The sequence below is a fragment of the Adiantum capillus-veneris genome, chromosome 4 (assembly GCF_014529385.1).
Source record: "Adiantum capillus-veneris isolate H3 chromosome 4, ASM1452938v2, whole genome shotgun sequence".
NCBI lineage: Eukaryota > Viridiplantae > Streptophyta > Polypodiopsida > Polypodiales > Pteridaceae > Adiantum > Adiantum capillus-veneris.
In genome coordinates this window covers 1,895,161-1,922,510 of record NC_140934.1, presented here as the reverse complement: position 1 = coordinate 1,922,510, position 27,350 = coordinate 1,895,161, and the positions used below count along the sequence as shown (strand labels likewise).

The 27,350-nt window shown below is 44.3% G+C and overlaps 1 protein-coding gene across 2 annotated transcripts in view; it reads left to right on the top strand.

The window, feature by feature from the left end:
* Nucleotides 1-13,482: 13,482 nt before the first annotated feature.
* LOC147458609 (pyruvate dehydrogenase (acetyl-transferring) kinase, mitochondrial-like) overlaps nt 13,483-27,350 on the top strand; it is an 82,205-nt gene continuing 68,337 nt past the window's right edge. For both annotated transcript variants that reach the window (XR_015187760.1, XM_086510060.1), the window contains exon 1: nt 13,483-14,237. Coding sequence is in view for 1 of the 2 variants with exons in the window: in XM_086510060.1 (XP_086366186.1) it covers nt 13,989-14,237 (249 nt within the window). In the remaining variant the exon portion in view is untranslated. The remainder of the gene's footprint in view (nt 14,238-27,350) is intronic.

The following is a 27,350-nucleotide window of genomic DNA, read 5'->3' as shown; positions in this document are numbered from 1 at the left end:
GGTAACAACAACCGCAACCGCAATTGCAACGGTAATAATTTCAACAGGTATACTTCAAACCCTCGCACAAATAATTACACACAAAACCGTCCACCCCCTTTTCCTCGTCGTCACCAAAATAATCATCGCCCACAACACAATCCAACCACTCCACCCACACACACTGCACCTCAAATTTCAAACACACATTATCACCCCAACCCCCCCCCCCCCCCCCCCCCCCCCCGCATGTTGCAATGGTGTTTGGTGCTTCAAATGCCGCCAATACGGCCATGTTGAGGCCAACTGTACCAACAACCGTCCACCCAGTCCTCGCCAACCCACAGCTTGCCTACACAACATCGAAGATGAATCAGAACCCCTAGACGACGCCATGGCTGATTGGATAGCCGCAACCCCACCTCACGTACCAGGTACGCCAATTTCAATTCATGCTTTGCTCCGTCAGAAAGGCAAAATTCAAAATTCAAGTGTGTCTATTTTACACAATGATGGTACACACGATTTTATTTTTGAAAAATTGGTACGAAAATTGAATTTAACCACCACACCATCTGCATACAAAGTTAAATGTGCTTTTCAAGGTACTAGGTACAATGGCACACGTGAAATTAAATCTCTCACAATTACCATTGGTGATTACACAGAACAACGTGATTTTTTAATTGCACCATTGAAATCCACCGATATCATTTTGGGCATGCCTTTTTGACACCAACATAATCCACAAATTGACTATCGCACACACACAATGAATTTCACTTTCAGTGGCAAATCTATTTCACTTTCTGTTGATGCATCACTTGCTATGTTTCCCTTGATATCACACACACAAGCAAAACGTGCACTACGAAAGGATGACAAAGCATACATGATATTTGTTACTGAAGTGGAGCACACACAATCGTCTCTCTCTCACACACATAATGATTTCCTCTCACAGTATAATGATTGCTTTGTGGATGATTACCCCCTCACCTCCCACCCTCTTGTGGTGAATTAGATCATAAAATTGAAATTTTTCCTAGCTCACAACCTCCGCACAGAGCACCATATAGACATAGTCCCTTGCACCAACAAGAAATCCAAAAACATATCACCGAACTCCTAGATAAGGGCCTCGTCCGTCCTAGTGCATCCCCTTTTGGTGCCCCGGTTCTCCTAGTCCATAAACAAGGTCACTGTCAAAAACCGCTATCCCATCCCACGTATAGACGACCTCCTAGATCGCTTACGCGGAGCGAAACTGATTAGCAAAATTGACTTGAAATCAAGATACCATCAAATCCGTATGCACCCTAACGATATTTTTAAACTGCATTTCGTACCCGGTCTGGTCATTATGAGTTTATTGTCTTATTGTTTGGTCTCACAAATGCACCTGCCACTTTTGCTAGGATGATGAACAAAATATTTCTTGATTATCAAGACTTTGTTATTGTGTTCTTTGATGACATTTTGATTTTTAGTCATGATGAGCACGAACACAAAAATCACTTGCATATTGTCTTTGAGTTACTGCGTGACCACCAGTTGTTTGCAAATCCAGACAAAAGTACATTTTTTCAAACACACATTGACTATTTAGGCCACATAGTCTCAGAAAAAGGTATATCTCTTGACCCTCAAAAGATTGACACTATTAAAACATGGCCTACCCCCAAATCCGTGCATGACATAAAATCCTTTTTAGGTTTAGTAGGCTTTTATCGAAAATTTGTCAAAAACTTCTCACACATTGCATCACCAATGACCACTCTACTCCGTCAAAAAGTACCATTCAATTGGGGCCCCACACAACAAAACTCATTTGACACTCTCAAATATCTCCTTACACATGCCCCCATCCTACAATTACCCGACTTCACACAACCCTTCTTTGTAGTTGTTACAAACACGAGTGGCTCAGGCATAGGCGCAGTCTTAATGCAAAATGATCACCCACTTGCCTACGAAAGTCGAAAACTCAAACCATCTAAAACCAAATACAGCACATACGATAAAGAATTTCTAGCCGTGGTCCACGCTCTAGACATGTGGAAACACTATCTTATGGGCTCCGAAGTTCTAATCAAGATTGACCAACATGCCATTAAACATCTTCTAACTCAATCCACCATTTTTGATCGTCATATCCAATGGGCCGGTTTTATTTAAAATTTTCATCCTATGATACAATACCAACCAGGTAAAGCGAATATAGTAGCAGACGCATTAAGTAGAAAACCTGAAGTGAATGTACTCTCTATTACTCGTTCATCTGTCTTCGATAAAATCAAGCATGTTTATTTGAATCACATTTCTGTGAGTGATGTGCAATCTTTTCATTCTATGCCTAACACATATGCTCACGATCCACATTTCTCACGTGCTTGGTTTGAAATAACTCACAATAATGGTCTTCCCTATGAACACTACACATTGCAAATGGTTATCTTTATTTTCAGCAAAAGCTATGCATCACAACACCCTTCAAGGAACTAGCAATGACTGAAATGCATGCACCACCATATATGGGTCACCAAGGAATTCAATCCACACTCATTGCATGTCAAGATCATTTTTTTTTGCCTGGAATGAAGCACGATATCACAAAATTTGTTTCAGAATGTTTGATATGTCAAAGAGTTAAACGTCATCATGGTAAGTCTTATGGTCTTTTGATGCCTCTCCCCATCCCTGCTGGCCCTTGGGAACAAATCTCCATGGATTTCATCACGGGACATTCTACCACATCCTCACATAATGATATGATATGGACCATAGTTGATCGCTTTAGCAAACAAGCATATATTTTATACCCTGCAAAAAGACATTGTCTGCACCACAGGCTGCAAAGCTTTTCCTCCAAACCATCTTCCCTTATCACGGCTTCCCCAAGGTCATTCTCTCCGACCGTGATGGACGCTTTTGCAATCATTTTTGGGTCGCCCTAGCCAAAAACTTAGGCTCTAAAATGGATTTCACATCTGCATTTCACCCTGAAAGTAATGGTCAAACAGAAGCCACAAACAGTACTATTATGGACCTTCTTCGATCTTATACCACTGAAAATACTGCAAACTGGGACCAACACCTCCCTATGCTTCAATTTTCTTACAATAACACCCCCCACTCCTCCACAAATTGTGCACCCTTTGAAATTGTCTATGGAAAGAAACTCCCTGTCCCTGTCTCCACTATTAGCATTGATGTCCCTACGGCTGACACTTTAGCAAGAGATCACACACACATTTTACAAGAAGCCATAGCTTGCATTAAATGAGCACAACAACGATACACTGCGCAAGCCAATAAGAAACAAAGACCTGCACGTTTTAAAGAAAACGACCTTGTTTGGCTTAGAGTAGAAAAACGACGCTTAAAAAGTGTAAAAAAACATCCTAAAGTAAAATTGGCCCCTAGATTTTATGGCCCATTCAAAATTCTTCATAAGATAAATGACAATGCGTTCCGCTTGGGCATTCCCTCACATTGGAAAATACACAACTCCTTCCATGTCAGATTGTTGAGACCACACAAGGGACCTATTCCCGACACCCCTTCCACAGCTGACCCCCCCTTCATTGAGGATGATGAAGAAATTCTGACTCCCGAAATAATTTTAGATCATGACATGACCATTACCCGCAGAGGAAACCAGTACAGAAGATATTTGGTAAAATACAAAAACCATTCTTTGGAAGAGTGTCAATGGATTTCTGAACAATCGCTAAGTCCGCACTACCATCACTTGATACTTACATACCACACACCTAGAGACACATATTCGCCGATTTAGGCAGTGCCTCTCTTCTAGTGTAGATTCGCCGATTTAGGCAACACGAATTTTAAAAGTGCAGATCCGCCGGTTTAGGCAGCACTAGTGTAGATCCGCCGATTTAGGCAACACGAATTCAAAATGCAGATCCGCCGATTTAGGCAGCATTAGTGCAGATCCGCCGATTTAGGCAGCACGACCATTGGTGTAGATCCGTCGATCTAAGCAACACCAAATTACTAGACCACTCTACTAGTGGCTGGCCACCACTGTCGCTAGTTTGGTTTTGGTAACAATTGAGGACAATTGTCTTTCAACCCCGGGGTATGTAATGGAATTGATATTTTGATGATATATTTGTGAAATTTTTGATATTTTGATGAAGCATTGCAATGTTGATTTGAATTGTGGAATATGATCACTTGTTGGGTGTTGTGTGAGCAGATCAATGATTGGCACGTGCTGGACAATAAGGCGATAGCAGTTATTCGAAATAAAACTACCACCGTTGGATTTTTTGTGGCAAGCCTTAGTATTTATGGTTTAGTTATAAGTTGAGATGTAGACAGTTGTTAATTGTTACATTGAGCTCTTTATGAGCCATGACTATTTTATGCCCAAGTGTGAATTGCATGTAACTCAATTTTGAGCATGAACTTTTCTATAAATTAAATACATGCAAGAGGGGCATGCTCACTCTTGCACGGGGGGAGATTGCACCCAACGCCCGTGTCTTTCTTCTCTTCTCTCCTCCCTTCTCTCTTGCCATGCCGACGTAGCACTCCGCTCTAGGAGGTGCGCCTGCACGTTCTCGCTTACTCTCTCTCGCTCTCTATCTCTCTATGTTCGTGTACATCTTTTATTCCGTGCTCGTGGATATGCCAGGTATGCGTATTTATTATTTTATGGTTTGTAGCGCGCAATTTTGGATATTATGCATGGCAGCCAGGCTTCCGTTTGTAGCAGTGTGAGCCACAAATGGCTCCAAGCACACAACAAGCCTAAACTATTAAGTTCAAAGATGGCGATGGTGTGTCACTCACCGCTCCACGCTTGCTTTGTGGAGGATTCCTTGCCGCGAAGAAGAGGGAGACGCCGCTACGCCACGCTCAACCGCCTCGCAGCCGTCGTGCCGCCGCAATGCTTGATCGCACACACTCTCTCTCTCTCTCACACGCATACACACACACACACACACACAAGGAGATGAAGAAGAAGAAGAAGAAGACGGAGATGCTGATCAAGCACTCTCTCTCTCTCTCTCTCACGCATATACACACACACACACACAAGGAGATGAAGAAGAAGAAGACGGAGATGGAGCAAGAGCACTCTTCAATTGCACAAATGAGAGAATGAGTGAATTTTAGGTTTAGTTGACTTTTATGTGAGCTCGCCCCATTCACACTTGGGCGCCCATGCTTAACCAACTAATCCCTTGAATGTTCCAGTTAGAGTGTGCCTCTCATCGACGATCACTCTTACCCTTTACCCATTGGACCGACAAGCCCGGTACCTGACTCTACCAAGTAAATAATACAACGTCCATCGTAGGTGATAAGGTGTCCGTGAGCCGTGAGGGTTAACAACATCATCAATAGATCGCCTTGTACTCTGTTGAATTTCAAGCTTTCGTAGGAGATGTGGACTGGCAAGAAGACAACTTACGATAGATTACGTGTGTTTGGGTGTGAAGCGTTCTCACACATTCCCAAAGAACTTTGCAAGAAGCTAGATCTCAAGTCACACAAGTGCATTTTCATTGGTTATGATGCAGATGGAGAGATGGGATATTGTCTTTGGCACCCGGAATCTAGAAAGCTTATTTGCATCTCACAAGTGATATTCAATGAGTCTAAAATGCATAGACAACTTGTTAAAGAGGCTGAATATTGGAAAGTAAGATTTGAGGATGTAGCCTCAACAAATTTGGGAAAACCAACTCAGTCTATTGGTACCATTGGTGGTACTCCAGAGAGAGCTAAATCCAGCAATGAAACAATAAGGAGATCGACACGTGTATCTCATGCCCCTGTGCAATTTGAGCCAGGATTGGACTATGTGTTAGTCACTAACTATGATGAGCGCACTTGTTACAAAGAAACTATTCAGATGGAAGATAGCTGAAATGGGAGCAAGCTATGCAATCCGAGTATAACTCAATTTTAGCCAATGAGACTTGGGAATTGATAGAGTTACCAGAGGGTAAACAAGCATTGCCTTTCGAATGGGTGTACAAGAAGAAGTACACGGTAGAAGATCCCGAGCCTAAGTATAAGGCTATATTGGTTGCTAAAGGCTTCAAGCAGAAGAATGGCATAGATTTTGATGAGATTTTTTCTTCAGTAGCCAAGATGACTACACTACATCTTGTGCTTGGTTTAGTAGCCATTGAGGACATGGAATTGGTCCAAATGGATGTGAAGACGACGTTTCTTTACAGGGATCTTGAAGAAGATGTCTACATGAAGCAGCTAGAAGGTTTTGAGATTAAACATGAGAAGCCAAAAAGAGCAAAATTGGTGTGTAGACCCAAGAAATCTTTGTATGGACGAAGTCAAGGTTCAAGGCAGTGGTACATCAAGTTTGATAAGTATATTCAATCCCAAGGTTATGTAAGGAGCCAAGAGGACCACTGCTTATACACAAGGAGGTTGAACGATGGCTCCCTCATCATTTTGATCTTGTACGTGGATGATATGCTTATAGCTGGAAAGTCCAAAGATGAGATTGCAATTCTCAAGGATGCCTTAAGCAAGCAGTTTGCCATGAAAGATTTGGGTGATGCACATCATTTTCTTGGTATGCGTATCAAGAGAGATTGTAAGCGTGGAATACTCGAACTATCACAGCACAAGGTCTTGTACCGTTTTAACATGCAAGGGGGGAAAGCATTGAATACCCAAATGGCTGCATATGTAAAACTTAGCAAGAATGATTGCCCCAAAATCGGATGCTGAAAAGGCAGAGATGGAAAAGGTGCCATATTCTTAGGTAGTTGGCAGTCTCATGTTCGTCATGGTTAGCACGTGACCAGATATTGCATTTGCAATGGGAGTGGTCAGCAAGTACATGGGAAATCCGTGTAGAAAGCATTGGGAAGCAATGAAGCATATCTTGAGATAAATCAAGGGTTCATCCAACAAGTGCTTACACTTTGGGAACAGTGATGCATCCATAGTTGGATACATTGATTTGGATTATGTGGGTTGTGTGGACACTAGGAGATCAACATCTGGCTATGTTTTCTTGTTTGTTGGAGCGGCAGTCTCTTGGAGATCATGTCTCCAAAATTGTACTTCATCTTCCACCAGTGAGGCTGAGTATGTTGCAGTTTCTAGTGCTAGCAAGGAAGTTGTATGGGTATCTCGTATAGTGGTAGACCTTGTTATACACCAGACTCCATTGTTACATTGTGACAACCAGAGTGCGATTGCATTAGTAAAGAACCTTGTGTTTCATTCCAAGTCGAAACACATCGAGGTCAGGTATCATGTGATATGGGATATTTTGGTTAGCAAACGCATTGAGTTAGCCAAAGCTCACCCGGATGACAACCATGCAGATGCTCTTATGAAGAGATTATCCACAAAGTGGTTTGCACATTGCATTGAGATGATAGGCGTAGGGTGAAGCTCATGATGCTTCACAATTGTACAGGTTTGTACTAAAATAGGCCACTTGGGCCACTATGGCCTTCAAGTGGGAGATTGTAAGGGTGCATGCCATACTGGTCGGGTGCTGTCCATTTTTCATTAACCTTATTCTTTAATACATAAAACAATAAGGGACAATGGATAGTTATCCACGATAGCTCCACCCACGCCGAGCGCTCACTCTCCTGCACACGCACTCCACGCACTTGCACTCGCAACGCATCCGTTCGCCTGCTGAAACTCTCCTTACAGGAAGGAGATCCCTCTTCTTGATTCTGGGTTACATCCACATTCCCCACTTTTGCATGTTGGACCTGAGCCTCACTCTTTACACATGATGCTGCATTGACCTTTGATGCTAATCCTTGTGCGGTTGAATGTGCGATGTGAGAGGAACCACCTCGCACACATGATCTCTTCCCCTTTTGGACGAGTGAGCAGGCCATATGCTGGATATGGGAGAAACATGAAGTATATTAGTAATACATAATCTTGAATCCATAAGCATGATGTCTCTCTCTCTCTCTCTAAGATTAATACATTCTACAAGCGTGCATGTGCCATCCAAATTTTACCATCATACAATAGTGTTGAATGTGTGTGTGTGTTCGGGGGGGGGGGGGGGGGGGGGGGAGGGAGGGAGAGGCCACCACTTGCAATGGATTCTCTAATCAATTTTTACCATCATACAATAGTGTTGAATCTGTGTGTGTGTGTGTGTGTGTGTGGGGGGGGGGGGGGAGGGGCCACCACTTGCAATGGATTCTCCAATCAATTTTTGACAAACAAAGAAAAATCTCTCTCTCTCTCTCTCTCTCTCTCTCTCTATGCTTTCTGTATTTTTGAGTTTTTCAAAGCTTCCTTAAGTTTAGTTTAGCCACATGTTTTCCTCATCAGTGCATGCTCAATTTTGATCATGTTTCCAAACTCTAGACACACTAACACCTTAAGGATTATATTTGGGCATGTAGTAACTTAACATGATTTAACGGTTTCCTAGTGAAGAAGACCCCCAAATATCAATGATGCTCAAAACCGCTCCCAAATTGAAGCCCATCTAGTTTATTTTGGCTCTTCTAAAATTTAAGACATGAGTAAAAAGATTCCATTTGAAGCCTTGCTATCATCTCTTTGCCCTTAGGGCTTCCCCCTCACCTCCTCCTACTTTCATGGCCCCGCCTCCTACTCTCATGGCCTTGTTGCCCCTGATCTGTCTCGAACACCTCCTCTTCCTCCTTCTCCATTACCTCCCCCCCCCCCCGCAAACAACATACATATCGCCCAAAGCACCATTAAGCAAGCATGACACCTTTCTCCAATAATTCACATGACTACAAACCTCCTCGTGAATTTTGTCCCCAGTGTCAATGTCTTGCATAAGGCCAGGTCCGTTCAAGGTGAAGGCATAGGTGATTGATTCTAGGGAAAGGCTATCCCATCGTCTCCAGTGAAAACAACCTTCGCTTCTTATGTAGTGAATATTGCTTCTTCCATATATTTGTTAGTGAGACTTGTAGAGAGTCTCGCATGAGCGACAACAAATTGTATGAGAAAAGGAAGTCTCACATGCAAATATAGACTCCCATGAGAAGAAAGAAAAGAACTATGTGAGCGCTGGGTTGAACAATGTGTGAGAGAAAAAGAATCTACTTAGATTCCCCTCCTCCCACTTTATGAGAATTGTGCATACATATCCAACAAGGTCCGTCACTACTACGCGGATGGTGGCACTACACACACACACACACAATCTTCATAAGCTCCTTCTTACTCTCATTTCCTTGCACAACTGATATCGCAAAGTCTTATTAATGCCAATGCTATTTTTCTTACAAGCATCGTTGAAAGGAACACTTAAAAGCAACATTCTTAAAATAGCTTCTAAGAGGCGGGCCTCCCTTTGCATAAGGGGTATTAGTGGTACGATTTAGATAATTTTAAATACTAGTCACATTGCACGTAAGTAACTTTAGGAGTATGAAATAGAGAACTTCCTTAAAACTAGCAAGCTTGCTAATACACACTCTTTTTTTTGTATTAAGATTCTGGAACCAGTTTTCTATACTCTTTATAATGCAGCTTAAAATTTTGAAGGAAGGAGAGAGTCTCCACGTGTCACACTCTGGTTTATTTCAAAGAAAACCTTTGGAAACATTTCATTTGAAATGCAAAAGTGAAGAGTTAAGTACTTAGATGGTAAAAATGAAAAGACTTTCCGATTGATTGATTGATTGATTGCTAACAATGTAAAGTCAAAAGATTATAACTTAGTCTTGGAAATGTAAAGTCAAAAAAGTAGTACTCTTTCTACATTTATATTATTTACAGTTCTTCTTGGAAGGCCATGGAGTTTCACTTTGGTCCTCAAATGTCAAGGGTGACCACTGACTACTTCTTTTTTGAAAGCCATTTGAAGAGTAGCTCTACTTTGCATTTTGAAGGCAATGAAGAAATCCCCTCTACGTGTCGCCCAATTAACCTCTCTCAACACGCTCGCACAATGAACCTCTCTCAATACTCTTCCACAATGAACCTTCCATGCAGTAAATGATCTTCGATCTCAACACATCTGTGTTAGTATGTGTGTGTGTGTGTGTGTGTGTGTGTGTGTGTGAGAGAGAGAGAGAGAGAGAGAGAGAGAGAGACCCGTTGCAGGTGTGTGTATGAGAGATAGAGTTGGCGTGCCATTTGTTGTGGTATTGAGCGTTGCGGAGGTCTTCCATATTTGCATTGCATTAATGAAGTGCAATGAGCTCGACAATTCATCCATGGGAGTCTAATAATTTGTTGTGGATGTTTTAAACACATTGTGTGTGTACATATGCGTATGCGCACGTGCGTGTGTATGTGCGTGTGTGCGTGTGTGTGTGTGTGTGTGTGAGAGAGAGAGAGAGAGAGAGAGAGAGAGAGAGAACCATTCTATACTTTTATGTGTGGATGAGTGTGCTGAGAAATAGAGAATGGTCCATGCAAATCATGCTCTCTGTGTGTGTGTGTGTGTGTGTGTGTGAGAGAGAGAGAGAGAGAGAGAGAGAGAGAGAGAGAGAGGGCTCTCACATCGGAACTAGAGTCAGAGGGAAGGGAGAATAAACATTGGTCTTACATCAACAACCGATGAAATTTGCAATCGAGAATTGATAATTGATAATTGACATCTACTGAATCGAGAATTGACGTAATAAAAAAAGTTTGATCCTATGAATCCAAGGCAGAAAGCGTGCATACCCAAGGCAAGAGCGGACCTCAACAGATGGCAAAGGCGAACAATGGGAGGCAACTCCAACAACTCTTCAATATTTTTGAAGGTTTTTACGCTACATTTTTGTGAGCTTTGTGGTTTCCTTCGGGTTGACTTAAAATTTATAAGTAGATCTCAAAATTTGTAGGTGGGATTACACATAGCCTAGATTTTTTGAACCGCTTAAAGGCAAATTAGAATTTTTGAGGCAAATCATAAAAGTTTGTAAGAGGGGTTACACTAAATTGAGTTGAGGCGCAATGGTTTTTCCCAAAAACATGAAAAACTTAGGTATGAGAAATTTTAGGGGTAACTTTATTATATTTGAAAGCTTTTACACTCAATTTTTTAATACTTTGTACGTATAGAGATAATTTTCTAAATTTGTAGGTGACATTACACTAGATCTAGTTTTTTTAGAGCATTTGTCTATACTATGATTTTTCCCAAAAAAAAATAGAGGCAAATTTACTATAAAATTTGAAGGTTTTTGCAGTAAATTTCTTTGCACTTTGTAGATTGTCTAAACTTTGAGTTTTACGTTTCTGAAATTTGTAGTTTCTTTGAGCTTTGGAGGTGGTCTTTCAATTTAAAAGTCAAGGTTGTGATGTTAAGTGTCATTCTTTTTGCATCCATGGCTCAGTTGGAGCATGGCGATGTTGTATTTTTTATGTTTCTAATTTAGTATCGTTGAGTGAGTGCTGTTGACAACATTTAAAAAAAAAAATTAGAGGTAAATCTTTAAATTTGTAGGTGGAATTACGCTAAACCTATGTTTTTTTTGCAATGTTGTGGGTGTCCTAATCTTCAAATTAAATTATACAAGTGTGTGGCCCGTCCGAGAGAGACGTCAGAGAGAGAGAGAGAGAGAGAGAGAGAGAGAGAGAGATGCCCCTTTCCTTGGCACCCAATCCATTCTCTCTCTTTCTTTGCCTTGGCCTCCACACACCGCCCCCCCCCCCCCAAAGCCCTTTCCTTATGTCACATGGCAGGGGCCTCCAAGGTGCATAAGATATAGTTGAGAAATTTGTAGGTGGGATTGCACTAAACCTAGGTTTTTCTCGAGCACTTGCGTACAAGATAGTTTTCTACTATTACTCAATAGTCCATTATCTATACTCTTTATAATGGACCTCGAAAAATTAGAGGAAGGAGAGGGCCTCCACACGTCGCATTTTTGGTTGATTTGCATGGCCCGTGGATCAATGCCGATATTAAGATGTTGAGTCCCAGCCTTCAAAAATTGCATAAAGTAGTTAAGATTGCAACTCCATCCTTTCCCAACGACTTGCAATAGTCAAATTTGTGAGTCTGACAAGTTGTTGTCAATCTGTGTGTGTATGTGTGTGTGTGTGTGTGTATGTGAGAGAGAGAGAGAGAGAGAGAGAGAGAGAGAGAGAGAGAGAGAGAGAGAGAGAGAGAGAATGTAGAATATGCAAATCCAACCTTTTTCAACAACATACAGATTGTAGTAGCCAAAGTTGTGCACCTGATAGTTTGCATGTGTGTGTACACGCTCTGTGTGTGCATGCATATCACTGTTTATAGTGTGTGTGTGTGTGTGTGTGTGTGTGTGAGAGAGAGAGAGAGAGAGAGAGAGAGAGAGAGAGAGAGAGAGAGAGAGAGAGAGAGAGGGCCTTTCCTTGGCAACTTGGTAGCCCACCAAAATGACCACGAAGCATCAAAACCTGTCTACCTCCAACCAACCGAGAGTCATGAGAAACCCGTATATTGGCAAGCCATGATTTTGATAGCATGGCGCAATAGTAGCAAGTTGGTAGAAATGTGGTACATTGTTATTGATTGATGAGTGGGGAGATATGGATAACTCAAATTTGTTAGAAGTCGTGTGAAGGATTGTTGATCACAACCGATCGGCCAAAAGCACTCCGTGTGAAGAGAGAGAGAGAGAGAGAGAGAGAGCACTCCGTGTGAAGAGAGAGAGAGAGAGAGAGCTATTGAGCAAGTCTTCAACTTAAAAGAATTGAGAAATGGAGGAACGAAGGTGATAAAAGAGATATCAAAGACCTACTTGTGATTCCTAGGACTACTATTCCATTGTGTGTGTGTGTGTGTGTGAGAGAGAGAGAGAGAGAGAGAGAGAGAGAGAGAGAGAGATCCAATTGCCATGCTATTCTAGAGAGATAGAAAGATAGAGAGAAGGCGTACATATGCATTGTTATCTTTCTATAGCGATTCCAAGGACTACGTTTCCATTGTGTGTGTGTGTGTATGAGAGAGAGAGAGAGAGAGAGAGAGAGAGAGAGAGATCCAATTGCCATGCTTTTCTTGGCCATAGCAACGTGTGGGTCACACATTAGTTTAAAACTTAATTTAACTAATTTCCTAAATACAATGTGAGACTGGCTCTAAAAGCCATTAAAATGTGTACAACATTTGATAGACACGAGGCATTGCCAACAAAGAAAGAAAAAGATTTTATTTAGGTCCCTATCACACAAGTTCAACGGACAAGCGTGACCTGGTTGCCTGCGGGCGGCTACTTTTTCACAGCTGGAGGCATTTCCCCTCATCACAGTCACACAAGGCGGTATCCAACAAGTGATATGCAGTGTGCTCAACCAATCATGTGTATTTTTCTTCAGACAAGCGAGGGAAGGGCGGCTTGGGGGGGTCGCCCACCAGCAAGAGGAAGATGGCCATGACCTGGCTGCCAACTCGGACACTACTTCTGTGTCCATTGGATGGGTGTGACAGGCAAGGCAAGAAACACTCGCCCACCTCAGCACGAAGCTTGTCCATCTGGATGCGTCTTGACAACAGGCCTTAGTTAGTGGCGTTGTTTGGAGAATCTGGTTTAACAAAAAAAAATTTAGTAGGCTATAGTGGTGGCCTCGCGAATCATATATAGCCTACAGTAGTCCTAGGTGGAGCTAAAAGCAGCCAGGGAGGGCTGCCACCACACAAAACTTCCGTGTACTGATGCAGAGTTTTCATCGAAGTTCCTTCTTTCGGCTTGATGCTTTGTCTGGCGTCAGCTTTGAGGAGTAACCGTGTCCAGCGATTAGGGTTTCCTGGAGGCAATTTTGTGCTCTTTGATACCCACATTTCATTGCAAAAGCGTGTAATCAGGCGGAGTTTTTATCTTCGGTTTTCTGTCTTATACCCATGATGATCAATCGTCGGTTGGCAGAAGAGCATTAGACGGCCCTTGTCTAAGTCTGTAAGCCACACAGCTGAAGAAGATCAATGAAGAAGATGTCTAATTCTTGGTCTACAAACTCCTGCATCGGATCCCCTTTCTGGAATGAGAAGCCTATGTACTATTGTTCGCTTTTAAGAGAGCTTCATTGGTAGTTGTCTGATTTCTACCATGGCTGCCCGCCGGCTTGCAGAGACGCTATCCAGGCGTCTCGTAGAAGATATCTACCGGTGCAGCCAGAAGAAGCAGACAGGAGTCAGCCTTAAATATATGATGGATTTTGGTGCCTTTCCAACTAGGAAAAACCTACTTGTGTCTGCGCAATTTCTTCACAAAGAACTGCCTGTCCGGCTTGCACACAGGGTGATCGAGCTGGAGAATCTTCCTTATGGGCTCTCCGAGAAGGCCCCAGTTGTCAAGGTAATCAAGCTGTATGTTAAATGAGAGATAGAGGAGGAGAAATTTTAATGTTGAAGGATCAATTCTAAGAGATCTCAAAGATACTATTCGATGCGTCTTGAACTCAAGACCTCTTGTTCAAGTGAGAACTGGGATAACCAGTCTACCACATTGGGGTGGTAGAAAGGTTATTCCAGTTTTCTCTTCTCTCTCTCTCTCACACACACACACACACACACACACACACACACACACACACACATCTGAGAGAGAGAGAGAGAGAGAGAGAGAGAGAGAGAGAGAGAGAGAGAGAGAGAGAGAATGAATGAATTGAAATATTGAGAGAGAGAGAGATGATGAATTGAAATATTGTATGACGTCTTCAAAAGGCCAAAATGACTTATGAGACCAAAGCCTAACCTACATCGTCATCACATAATACATCAGCTCAAAACATATGGGGAGGGGTACAATCACATGAGAGCTAATGAGGTGCACAATGGAGAAAGTAGACAATGATGTTCATCCCTCGAGCTCTCTCATGGGTTTCTGTAGTATGACCTCAATGTCCTCCATGGTCAGCTCTCCGGGGGTGGGGGGGGTGGGGGGGGGGGGGGGGGCTCGATGTTGCTGAATGATGCTCCATAGCCTCTGATGTAGACCTCGGCACGGTGTGAAGATCCTCGTATCCTCGGACGTCGTGAGCGGCCAAGCTCGATGGTTCGATCAAGAAGAATACCTCAATGAGGATGTGATTGGGTAACCTATGGTGGGTCATCCCGAGTAGTCCCTTTGTAAAAAGTAGTGATCTGGTTCTGTATGGGTCCTCTATGTGTAGGTTTTTTGCTCCTAAGGGTAGTCTCTCTTAGTCTACGTATCTCCAGCAAGAAGAGACCTAGGCACCTTTGATCATAGTAATCCGATGTGGGATAAGGGGCCAAAGCCCTCTTTGAATAAGCAATGAAAACGCCTGCGGATCTTATGCTATGCTGTGCATTGGCAAATATAGTGCTCCTCTGTCTCTGGCTCTCTTTGGCAAACCTGGTGTAATATCTCCTTTGGGGTGGTACCTCTGTATCGGCTAGTCTCTATCTCCAATTATGTGAGATGAGGTGCGTAACTAACCAATAACACATCTAATGCCATGAGATAGGTGGGTGTCCATATACTTGGGGCGTGAGATAAATCCATCATTTGTCATCCAGAGAAGATGGTCCCGATTAAAAGCCATCTTCGTCTCCAACTCATGTGACGGAGACATCCTAGTCCTCCTAGAATCCAGTTGACCAGTTGAATGAGGTTGTGTCTGACTGCTAATCTTTGAATGTGTGAGGTGAGGGATGGTGCAACCAGGGAATACTGAAAAGGGGGCAGCCTGTCCATACTAAATCCATGTAGCTGAAACCAAGATAATATCTATGCAAACCAACTGTCACATGCGCACTTCACTTGCGCTATGTGGACATGTTTTCTGCTGTAGTCTAGCATGAGTCATTAGCTTAGGACCTAGCCTGGCACCTTTGTGATCCTCTAGCAGGACATGCATGCCCAAGCCGGTCATAGTTGCATACCCTCTCTTGCACATAGGCAATTTGCCGTGTGAACCACCTCTTAGCACCTCATTTGTTAATAAGTGAATTTCAGCCTATTTCTTGCAAGGTCGTGGGGCTGCCTTTGTCCTTGCTTGACCCAGCCTCATGCATCTATATATGCAGGCCATTGGGCGCTAGCACTTGGCATAGGAGGAAGGAGGAGAAGAAAGCCAGAAGCCTCAGCGTTTGTAGGGCCAGATCAGCTAGCGTTTTAGCCTCCTCTCCATCCGTTTTCAGCCCCTGATGACCAGCGTTTTCACACAGAAGACCAGCATTCTATGATCAGCATTTTCAGCCCAAGACAGCCAGCGTTTTCATCTTGGAAGCGCCAACAGATTTCAGCCCTAGCCTCATCATGGTTGCAGATTCCTAGCCTTCGACATCATTAGCAGATTTCGGCATTCAGCCGTAGCGTCGTGGTCGTGGTCGTCATCGTCATCGACACAGAACCTCAACACCTAGTACCCCTTGTGCCTTGGTTCGGCATAAGGATCCACAAAACCCATCAGAACCTCCTCCTCGTCGTCATCGTCATCGACGTAGAACCCATCAGTACCCCGTCGTCGACATAGAACCAATAGTACCCCGTCGTCGACATAGAACCAGCAGTACCTCGTCATTGTCGTCTCGACATAGACCCCATCAGTACCTCGTCATCGTCGTCTCGACATAGACCCCATCAGTACCTCGTCATCGTCGTCGACATAGAACGCATCAGTACTCGTCGTCGTCGTCATCATCGTCGACACAGAACTAAGCAGTACCTCAGCACCCATCAGTACCCATAGTTCTCTAGTACCCGTAGTATCCTTGAGTATCTTAGTAGTACCCAACATCAGCAGCATCAATACCCATTAGCATCAACATCTCATCATTTAGTCATTGTTAGCATTGTGCAAGAATAAAGAAGGTACTTGCTCTGGCAACTGAGCAAGGGGGCCCTTGAGGGTTTGGGACCCAACATTCAGTGTCATCTCTTTTCTCTCTCTTGTGTCTCTCTCTTTCATTCAGTTCAGTTCTTTCAAGTGAAGCAAAGTGTCCCTTGTGTTTTGATAGGATCCCTAACCCTCTTATGCATTCGCATTCACATGTAGCGTGCATCCACTTCCATCGACAAGAAATTCTTGGAAATACCTCTGAGCACCCTTACCTTTCAGCTTCACCCACAATGTTTTCTGTAAGGTGCAGTGGAAGTGAATGTTGAACTTTGCTCAAGATGAGTGCTCCGAACTGTGCTCAAGGGTTCCTTTTACTTACGGAAGGGAGAGCCTTCCGTTCCTTTAGTGAGAGAGTGCAAATGATCACAAACATAGTGGTTAACACTGTGAATGAAAGTGCTGAGACTGAGAGATAGAGAGAGAAGAATACGACACCAGAATGTTGTCAAACCCTCCTGCAAAGGCCCCACTCTCTATGGCGAGAGCGGTCTACTATTGATTGCACAAATCTGTACAATGCAATGGACTTGCCGACGATGAGGATGGCGACGAGACTGGCTGAAAACTGAAAATGCTAAGGGCTGAAATCTGCAAATCTTGTATCTGCTGAATTCTGACTCTATGTCCGTGACGACGGTGACGACGACGACGCACTGAAAACGCAGATGCTGAAATCTGCGAATAGCGGGCTGAAATCTGCGAATTTTGGCTTATCTAACCGTGCGGCGAGGATCTGCTGCGGAAAGGTGAGATCTGCGAGGTTTGGGGGACTGCGGTGCGGAGTCGTAATGCTGAAATCTGAAAACTCTGATGTAGGAAAGTGGAACTGTCGCCGGAAAATGCAAAACGCTAGGCTACTTGCTGGTGCAAAACGCTAGGCTGAATTGATGTCTTGCTGCAAAAACCCTAAGGGATCTGCTGTGGTCTGCTATCGCTAGGCTGATCTGTAACTACAAAACGCCAGGGCTGAATCTTGTAGCAAAACGCTAGGCTTGATCTGACGAAGAAACGCTAGCTGTCTTGCCGGGGAGTCTTGCTGAGAAGGTGCTCTGTTGGACACTCGGTCCCTGCTGCCTCTTCTGCCAGAAACTGCTAGCGCTAGCTTTTCTTATATACTGCCTTAGTCAAATTGCCCTACCCAGTTTCTCAACAAAGTCACTTATTAATAATAAGTGAAAAATGGCTAAAATAGGGAAAATAGGTGTGTGCACTGTAAAAATGCTCCTGATGGGTTCTGATGGTAATCTGATGATCCTGTTGTGTGCAACCAAAGGATATGAATCTACTCTAAGTGCCTGGACATGCACGATCTGCGAACAGACTCACAAAAGTGCCAGAACACTTCCTAAGCTAACTGAATTGAACCCTAGTCATGAAGTATCTTGTCCACGTACACATATGGCTAGATGTGCACTCACATTTTCTCGACAAGACTATTCAAATAGTAGTATTTGCTCGCAAGGTAGAGTCAGCACTAAGGCTGGTATTCTGCGACAGTAGTAAGCCTGCCTAGCAACTCGTATGGTCGGTGTTTGCATCGCACCAGACCTACATCCGCAGTATCCACCCGTTTGCAGGAATCTTCATCGGTTATGTATCCACAAGCATCAGAAGCAGTAGCATTAGCAGTATAGAAAGCATCCAAAGGTAGAAGTTTGGCAGTTGTGCCTCACCTTTAACGGGGGGGGGGGGACATCACGTGCGCACTTCACTTGCACTACGTGGGCTTTTTTTTTGCTATAGCCTAGCATGAGTCATTAGCTTAGGACCTAGCTTGGTGAGCCTCTAGCAGGACATGCATGCCTAGGCTGGTCATAGTTGCATACCCTCTCTTGCACAGGACAACATTCCAGCATGTAGGCAATTTTCCGTGTGAACCACCTCTTAGCACCTTAGTTATTAATAAGTGAATCTTAGCCTATTTCTTGCAAGGTCGTGGGGCTGCCTTGTCCTTGCTTGACCTAGCCTCATGCATCTATATATTCAGGCCATTGGGTGCTGGCACTTGGCAGAGGAGGAAGCAGGAGAAGAAAGCCCAGTGTTTGCATGGCCAGATCAGCCAGCGTTGTAGCCTCCTCTTCATCCATTTTCAGCCCCTGACGACCAACGTTTTTCAGCCAGAAGACCAGCGTTTTCAGCCAGCATGATCAGCGTTTTCATCTTGGAAGCGCCAACAGATTTTAGCCCTAGCCTCGTCGTGGTTGGAGATTCCTAGCCATCGACATCGCTAGCAGATTCCGGCATTCAGCCGTAGCGTCGTCGTCACCGTTGTCGACACAGAACCCCAACACCTAGTATCCCTTGTGCCCTGGTTCGGCATAAGGATCCACAGAACCCATCAGAACCATGTCATCATCGTCGTCGTTGTCGTTGGAGTCGACGGAGAACCCATGAGTACCCCGTTGTCGACATCATCGTCGGCGACATAGAACCATCAGTACCTCGTCGTCGTCGTCATCTTCGTCGACATAGAATCCATCAGTACCTCGTCGCCATCGTCATCGTCGTCCACCCAGAACCCAACAGTACCTCATTACCCAGCAGTACCCACATTACCCAGCAGTACCTCATTACCCATCAGTACCTGCAGTTCCCTAGTACCCGTAGTACCCTTCAGTATCTGAGTAGTACCCAACATCATTAACATCAATACCCATTAGCATCAACATCTCAGCATTTAGTCATTGTATCAGCATTGTGCAAGAATAAAGAAAGTACTTGCTCTGGCAACAGAGCAAGGGGGACCCTTGAGGGTTTGGGACCCGACATTCGCTCTCTCATGTCTCTCTTTCATTCTGTTCAGTTCAATTCTTTCAAGTGAAGCAAAGCGTCCCTTGTGTTTGTGCGGAGTAGTGGATCCGAGCTAAACCCTTAAAACACTTCCGCGCCTGACACGAACATGAAGTATCTCCCTCACTGGTCAGTTGTAGCGATGACTCAAGCGCTAGATGTGCATATCTATTAACTCCCATGTGCTATGAATTGTTAGGTGCAACGGAATTGAAATGGTGATAAGATCTAGACTTTACACTTGCACAAATCTCTACTTTCATTGCTTGAATGTGTGCTACCTAGCACGAGAGATGGTTCCTTTATTTCCTTGCACAGAGAGAGAGAGAGAGAGAGAGAGAGAGAGAGAGAGAGAGAGAGAGAGAGAGAGAGAGAGAGAGAGAGAGAATGACACATGATGGGGTCCAGCCAACCCTTTGAAGGGCCCGCCGCCCCCCCACACCGTTGCCAATGTGGTATTTGCTTTTGATTGCGTAAATGGAGTGTACACACATGCAATATCTCAATGCAGACTCTACTGACTCAAATGGAGAATGTTGCCGTGGCAACTCTTCAAAATGAAGCACCTCCGGGGCTGATTTGATGCGCCTTTGGATCCGTCTTGATGAGGGGTTGTTGATGGCCACCAAGGGGAAGATCTGGGGCTGATTTGTGCTCTTGATGTGAGAGGAATCAAGGGCTGAAAACGCAGACGATGTTGGAGCCATAATGGACAGCGATGGGAGCACTCGATGCGGTGAGGGAATGGTCGAGAAGAGGCTCAATGGGCTGCCGAAGTACGGGGCTGCAGCAAGGAAGATAGCGCCTGCAGATCCAAGCAATTTTCGGCGAGGAAGAGGGCTGAAAACTGAAAATGATGGGCTGATTTGCTGCTGTAGAAAAACACTGGGCTGATCTATGGTGTGGAGCAAAATGCGAGGGTTGGATCTGGCACTAGCTCATCTGATTGCAAACACTAGGTCTCCTGCTCCCTTTATAGGTGAAAATTTTGAAATTTTTAGGACTTAGATAGGGCAAATTTGGAAGACAAAGTTAAAAAATAAATTATTTGAAATGAATTACTTATAAACTTGTCCAAGCCAAGTTTCTCGGTGAAACTGTCGCACATCTGTCCATTCAATGCACCTATGTTCATAAAGTCATTCTGCAAAATATTGTGAGCCCATTAGTACCCCTAAATTTTCAAGGAGAAATTCGTGACTTTATTCAATCTATTCAATCTGTGACAAAGGAGTGGAGTGGCTCCCCTCTTGTGCAGTCCGCAACGCACTAGATTCAACCTGTTGATTCATGATAACTTTTGGCTCTAAAATTTCAAGGAGAAATTAGTGATTTTATTCAATCTATTCAATCTGTGACAAAGGAGTGGAGTCTCTCCCCTCTTGTGCAGTCCGCAACGCACCAGATTCAACCTGCTGATTCATCGATAACTTTTAACTTTTGGCTCTCTAAATAGGATTTGCGATGTTCATCTTCACTTTTTATGAAGCAATCGAGTGGGCTCGTCAGACAGACCAGCCTAGAGCGTTCATGCTTCTTGATTTTGAAAAGGCTTATGATAGAGTAAATTGAAGTTTCTTGTAGGGCACTATTTAGAGGATGGATTTTCTCTTGTAGTGGATCAAAGGTGTATCTGCATTATACTGTACTGCTTCCAATGCTGTCACATCAGGGGCCACATTGGTTGGTCGTTTTCGTGTGTCTCGTTTAGCTTGTCGAGGATGTTTCCTGGCTATCTATTTATTTCTATTTTTTGCTGAGGTCATGTCTCTCTTCTTGCACCACAGGACCCCATAGTTGAGAGGTCTTACTATGCCTTTGGCTAACTCGCCAGATTCGTTGGATCAAGAATATGCAGATGACTCTATGTTCTCCGTTTGATATGACACACCCACCTTGGACAGTTTACGGGATGCTCTTGCTACCTTCTGCATGGCTAGTGGTGCTCGCATAAACTGGCACAAGTCTTTTGGTTTTCTTGTAGGAGTGGATGAGGATTGTCACTTGGGTGCGCATGATAATTGCACTTGGCTACCTAGAGGACGGACTTGTAGATATTTGGGTTTCCATGTCGGCATAGATGAGCAGCAGTTTGCGCCCGCGCTACAGTCTATTAGGAAGAAACTTTGCCATTGGTCATCCTTACACTCATCTTTGGTTGGAAAAGCCCTTGTGGTGAATTAGGTTCTTCTTGCGACGGCTTGGTTCACCACATCCAGCATGACTCTTCTCTCTAGCATCATGGCGTGTTTGAAGCGTCTTGTACGCAACTTTTTGTGGGGTGGCCTGGATTGCTCTAGTGACACTCGACCATAAGTCCATTGGGACACAATCATTTTGCCTACAAAGGAGGGAGGATTGGGGATTATTGATCTAGGGATGCAGAGAAGGCATTGCTTGCGAAGCTCATAGTATGTGGATTGTTTCCAGGCAGGGTATGTTTTTTCATGTGGATGATAGCACATACTGGATTGCCTAAAGGCACTTTTGGTCGGCAGTCACTGGTCACGATCCACCTTGTCAGAGATATACTTTGGAGCCGAAGTCTTTGAGGCACTGTTTCTAGGTTTGTCCATATGCGCAACGAGTGTGGATGGTAGTTTGTTGTTTGCTGATTAGAGTGGGCATCCACGATGGGTTTGTGACGTGGGGGGCAGTTGCATGGCTTTTGCAATTTCCGAGGTCACACCTTTTTTTAGGGCTTGCCGACAAATCCAGTCTTCTTGCTTACTCTGTTAGGATATAGACGAGGCACTCTACAAATGATCCTAGATGCAGGTAACGACTTGGATTTCTGCCAGCGAAACACAATGTTCCACCATAATATGCAGCTTCACGCTTTGGACCATGTGGAAGGCTCGATGTGCCCACCTTCTGGGCTTTCAGTCCTCCCCTACGTCCACCATTTTGACAACCATTTGGATAGAGTTGCTGCATACTCTGTCACAAACTACTGAGGTGTTAAACCCCTGAAGAATGGAGCCAACTTGCAGATGCCGGCCGAGGGGCCTAACCCTAAAAAGAACAAGTAACAGAAGAAGAAGTCCTACCAACTTATGGGGACGTCGTCCGATGGGGCCCCAAGTGACATAAAGGATTAAAATAAAGCAAGACCAACACACGCAGAAAGGTTGGCGGAGCAGTTGATGACGTGGCGGCTGTACGGAAATTTCGGAAATTGCTCTGACATGATGACGTGGCAGACTGTACGATTTCCGCGTTTTGCACTGACTGCTGTACGGAATTCCATGATTTACGCTGACAACTTTTTGGCTTTGCTTTTGGACCAGATGCTTTTGAGTTTGAAGGCTTTTTACTGTAAACTGCTGTGGGGGCCTAGGGCCTTTAAAGTTTAAATATAAGGCCATGGGCTCATTCTCGGGCATGCTTCCTGGAGAAGGTGCAACGTCTGAAGTACCGGCTTGTACAGAGTTCAAGTAATATAAAGAAATACCGAAAGGGGCGCCAAGGTTTGGGGCCAATACTCTCTGGGGTCGAATTTCGCCACTCCGTGTCGCGTGTCGTCTCTCTCTTTCAGTTCCGTTGTTATTGAAGTGCTAAAAGTCTATTCAGTCTGTTCTTTTCTATTGGCACGTGGTGCCCGTCTTGTGACATACTCTTCGCAATCAATGAGATTCTTCAGCCAGCTCCTCCTAGACAGTGGAGTAGCATCGATGCGTCTTTCTTTGCACATGGGCAAGATCGTCAATTCTTTTCCGTCGGAATCATGCACTCATCACGTGGCATTATGCACCCCCACAATGGTTCCTTTTACATTCATCATATTAGGCCACCTTGATATTTACATAGCCTACACATTGTTTATGATTGTCAGTCCACTTTTGTACTTCCTTTGGGTGATAGGCCACCGCATAGTTACCAGGAACGGGAAACCGGAACGGGAACGGGGAACGGGAACGTGGAACAAAATGCCATTCCCTGTTACGGGTACTCACGTTTGAAACACGGAACGGGGATTTGGAACGGGAACTTGGAATGGGAACTTGGAATGGGAACGGGGAACGGAGACCTGAAAACGGCCATTCCCTGTTACTATGGGCCACCGAGCATCTCCAGAGGTCTCTTATGTATACAAAATACAGCCCCTTTTCGAGAGAGAGATAGAGAGAGAGAGAGAGAGAGAGAGAGAGAGAGAGAGAGAGAGAGAGAGAGAGAGAGAGAGAGAGAGAGAGTATGTGAGTGCGTGCTAGGGCCACCGATGTGCAGCTTCCCTGTTGCCACGCCGTGCTTGGCTGCTGCCCTCCCTCTCCTCATGCATGGTTGCTTTTCGTTGACAACTGCTCCTCCTATGTTGCGCCAATTCTTGCTCGCCTGTTGTGTTTCAACCAAAATTTGCAAATATTCAAAAACAACGCAAGGCAAGATTTCTAGCTACTTGGACTGTGAGGTTAAACCAACCACCCACAACCGTAGCCGCCATCCTCCAACATCCCCTTGCTGAGCCAGCGTCCGAGGACGTAGGCGTGCACTTGTAAGACCGGACGTACCATACGACTTGGCCTTACCTTCTTGCACACTCCTAGCCTTGCAGGCTCACCATTTGCACTCTGCTAGTGGGGTCGATAATTGCAAATGAGGCCTTGGCTTGCTTTTATAAAGTGACCGGCCACACTGGTCGGGTTCACACTATGTCTATCTATATACTGGACACCCATCCCGACGGTGTCAGACTAGATCCCCTCTCCTGTGATCAGGCCATACCATACTTCCCCCCTTAAGAGCCATTGATGTCCTCATCAATGGAGTGGGGATCTGACTCCCAAGTAGCAAACTTTTCAGAGTGACCCTTCCATTTAATTATATACTCGAACATAAGCACATCGACGCGAATGACAGGTACGATGATCTAAAACGGCCTTTGGTTTTGGAGGAATATACTGAGTTTGGATATTCTCCCAAACATTTTCCTCGATATGCACAATAGTGTCAGCTTCACCTAGTTTTTCTTTGAGGCTGCTAACATGAAACACTGCATGTATGCTAACATCCGATGGAAGAGCCAATTTATAGGCAATAGGGCCAATTTTCTTTGTGAGCAAGAATGGACCACAAAATCTAGCTAAAAGCTTACAATGCTTTCCAGTTTGCATGGTCTTGGAATTTTTGGGTATCTTCAGATAGACCCATTGTCCCACATCTAGAGTCCTTGGAGACCTCCTTTGATTAGCATAAATAGTAACTCAGTCACGGGCTGTCTGTCACGAATTGCCGATGTGCCAACCATTGAAGGCCAAGAGGGTTAGTGCCACGTGACACATCCAACGCTATGTGTCCGTGGACAAGCTACAACATGATCAGGGTTCCGTTAGTCCAGTCAGTCTAGATTAGAAGTGATCTGGCACTTTTGTGAGTCAATTCGTAGACCGGGCATGCCCAAACACTTAGTGTAGATGCATATCCTCTGGTTGCACACAGCATGATTATAAGCATTCCCATCAGAATCCTTCAGGGGAATTTTTCAGTGCATTTAGCCTATTTTACCTATTTTTGACATTTTTCACTTATTTTTAAGTGACTTTTGTTGGAAAGTAGGTAGGGCAAATTGAGTAAGTTTGTATATAAGCAAACCTAAACTAGCACTATTTGGCAGAAGAGGCAACAGGAGGTAAGCTCAGCAGGCAACTTCTCAACAAGATCCCTTGGCGGTTTCCCCCTCCACGCAAGAAGAACCTTCAGCATCCCCTAGCGTTTCCACATTCAGCATCAGCCACCATCGCCAAGCAAGGGCCAAGCCTAGCGTTTTGTAGCAGCATCATCGCGATAGAAATCCGTGACCTAGCGTTTTTGATCTTAGCAAGCTACCGTTTTTGGAGACACCTTGCAGCGTTTTCAGCAATGAAAGACTTGCAAGTCAGCCCTAAAGAAGTCGCAGATTCAGCGTGGTACGGACCTCAGTTTTCAGCCTTAAGAACCTCAGTTTTCAGCCCTAAACCTGCAGATTTTCAGCGACAAAGATCCACAGAAACAGCCCCCAAATCAGCGTTTTTGGACTAGTCGCAGATTTCAGCCCATAGCGTTTTTGGACAGCAGATACCAGATTGCAGATTTCAGCCCTTAGGTCGGTGACGTCATCCCCGTCGTCGTCTCGACATAGCCTAGACTTGCATCAGTCTCATGCATACCGTTTGTACCAGTTTGTGCAATCATAACTAGACCACTCTCGTCGACGAGAGTGGGGCCTTCGGAGGAGGGTTTTACAACGTCTTTGGTGTCGTATCTCTCTTCTCTCTCTATCTCTTTGTCTCATACACTTGCACGCATAGTGTCCATTCACTTTGTTTGTGATCATAGCATTCTCTCATTAAGAACGGAAGGCTCTAACTTCCATAAGAACACAAGGAACCTTGAGCACAGTTTGGAGCACTCATCTTGAGCAAAGCGCAAACATTCATTCCGCTGCACCTAACATTAAGACTCCCTGAGCCTAACCCTAGCCAATTTTCAGATCTCAGCCGAGGGGCCTAAACCCTAATAGAAGGAGGAGCGGAAGAAGAAGCCGTCCTCACCAACTTACAGATTCTGGCTGAGTGGCCTAAAGATACAAAAGGGGTTAGGATTTAAGAATCCTAACGAAACCCAACTTACAAGAACAGGCCGAGGGGCCTAACCTTAAAAATAAATTGGTCGCACGCTCACATGCACACAACCCAATTTGCAGAAAAACTATTGATGTGGCATGTTGTACGGAATTTTGGATTTGCGCTACAAGTTGATGACATGGCAGTGCTGTATGGACAGCCCTTTGGAGTTTGTGCGCTAGTTTTTTGACCAGAAGCTTTTAGACTTGATGCTTTTCATGTATTGGTTTTAGGGGAGGCCAAGGACCTTCAAATAACTGGGCACATCACTCACAATGCCACGACTATAAGCAAGGGGCTTGCTTGTTTGGAGTGGAATATGAACACTTTAAGCCTCTTTGAGGAAGGATACACATACTTCTACTATGGTGTGCTAGTGTAGTTCCGTGTTGCTCCTACCTTGTATTTGAGTGTGTGAGGGCTCCAATTATTTTCGCTCTTCAAAAAGGTGTGTAGGCTCCCATGGAAGTACCCAAGCTTCCATGAAATTGCCTTGACGAAGAATTGATGGAGAAAAATAGAGTTTTCCATAGGGCAAACGTGCACTATATCTGTGCAATTGGGGTTAAGGCTACATGAAATCACCCCACACACACACACACACGAGAGTTTTGAGTTGATCTTGGCCTTGTGTATGAGTGGAGCTTCCATGGTTGAATTGAAGCTTTTGTTCTTTGTTTTTATCTATTGAATAAGTGGTTTTTGATATCTGTTAAGCAACGAACTCTCACAGTCACAGGCCCGACGCCTTCCTAGCCATACTGTGAACTATTTGACAACAGGCTTCAATAAATCGAACCATGATAGCACATTGGGGAGTGAGATTGCTTGGGCAGAAGGTTAGTGGCAAGGAGCAGTCAAGCAACAAGCCTCTTCTCCCCTCTCTCTCTCTCTCTCTCTCTCTCTCTCTCTCTCTCTCTCTCTCAAAGAAAGAGTCTCATTTATATTGCTTGAAAAATTCCTCAGAACACCCAAATGGTGCCTGCAAGCCTGGATCGAAATCGGTCCACTTGTTGAAGGTGGCTCTTGAAGACCAGCGATGGGGAGGTGTACTATTTTTTAGCTACGGCTACAGATAAATGAAAATGATTTTTATGCACACAGAATGAGTTTATGAATCTATGAACAAGTAAATTTTCCATTGCAATATGCTATTGTCACATGCACATCTAACCCTATGTGCATGAGGACAAGCTACTTCAGGTCTAGGGTTCA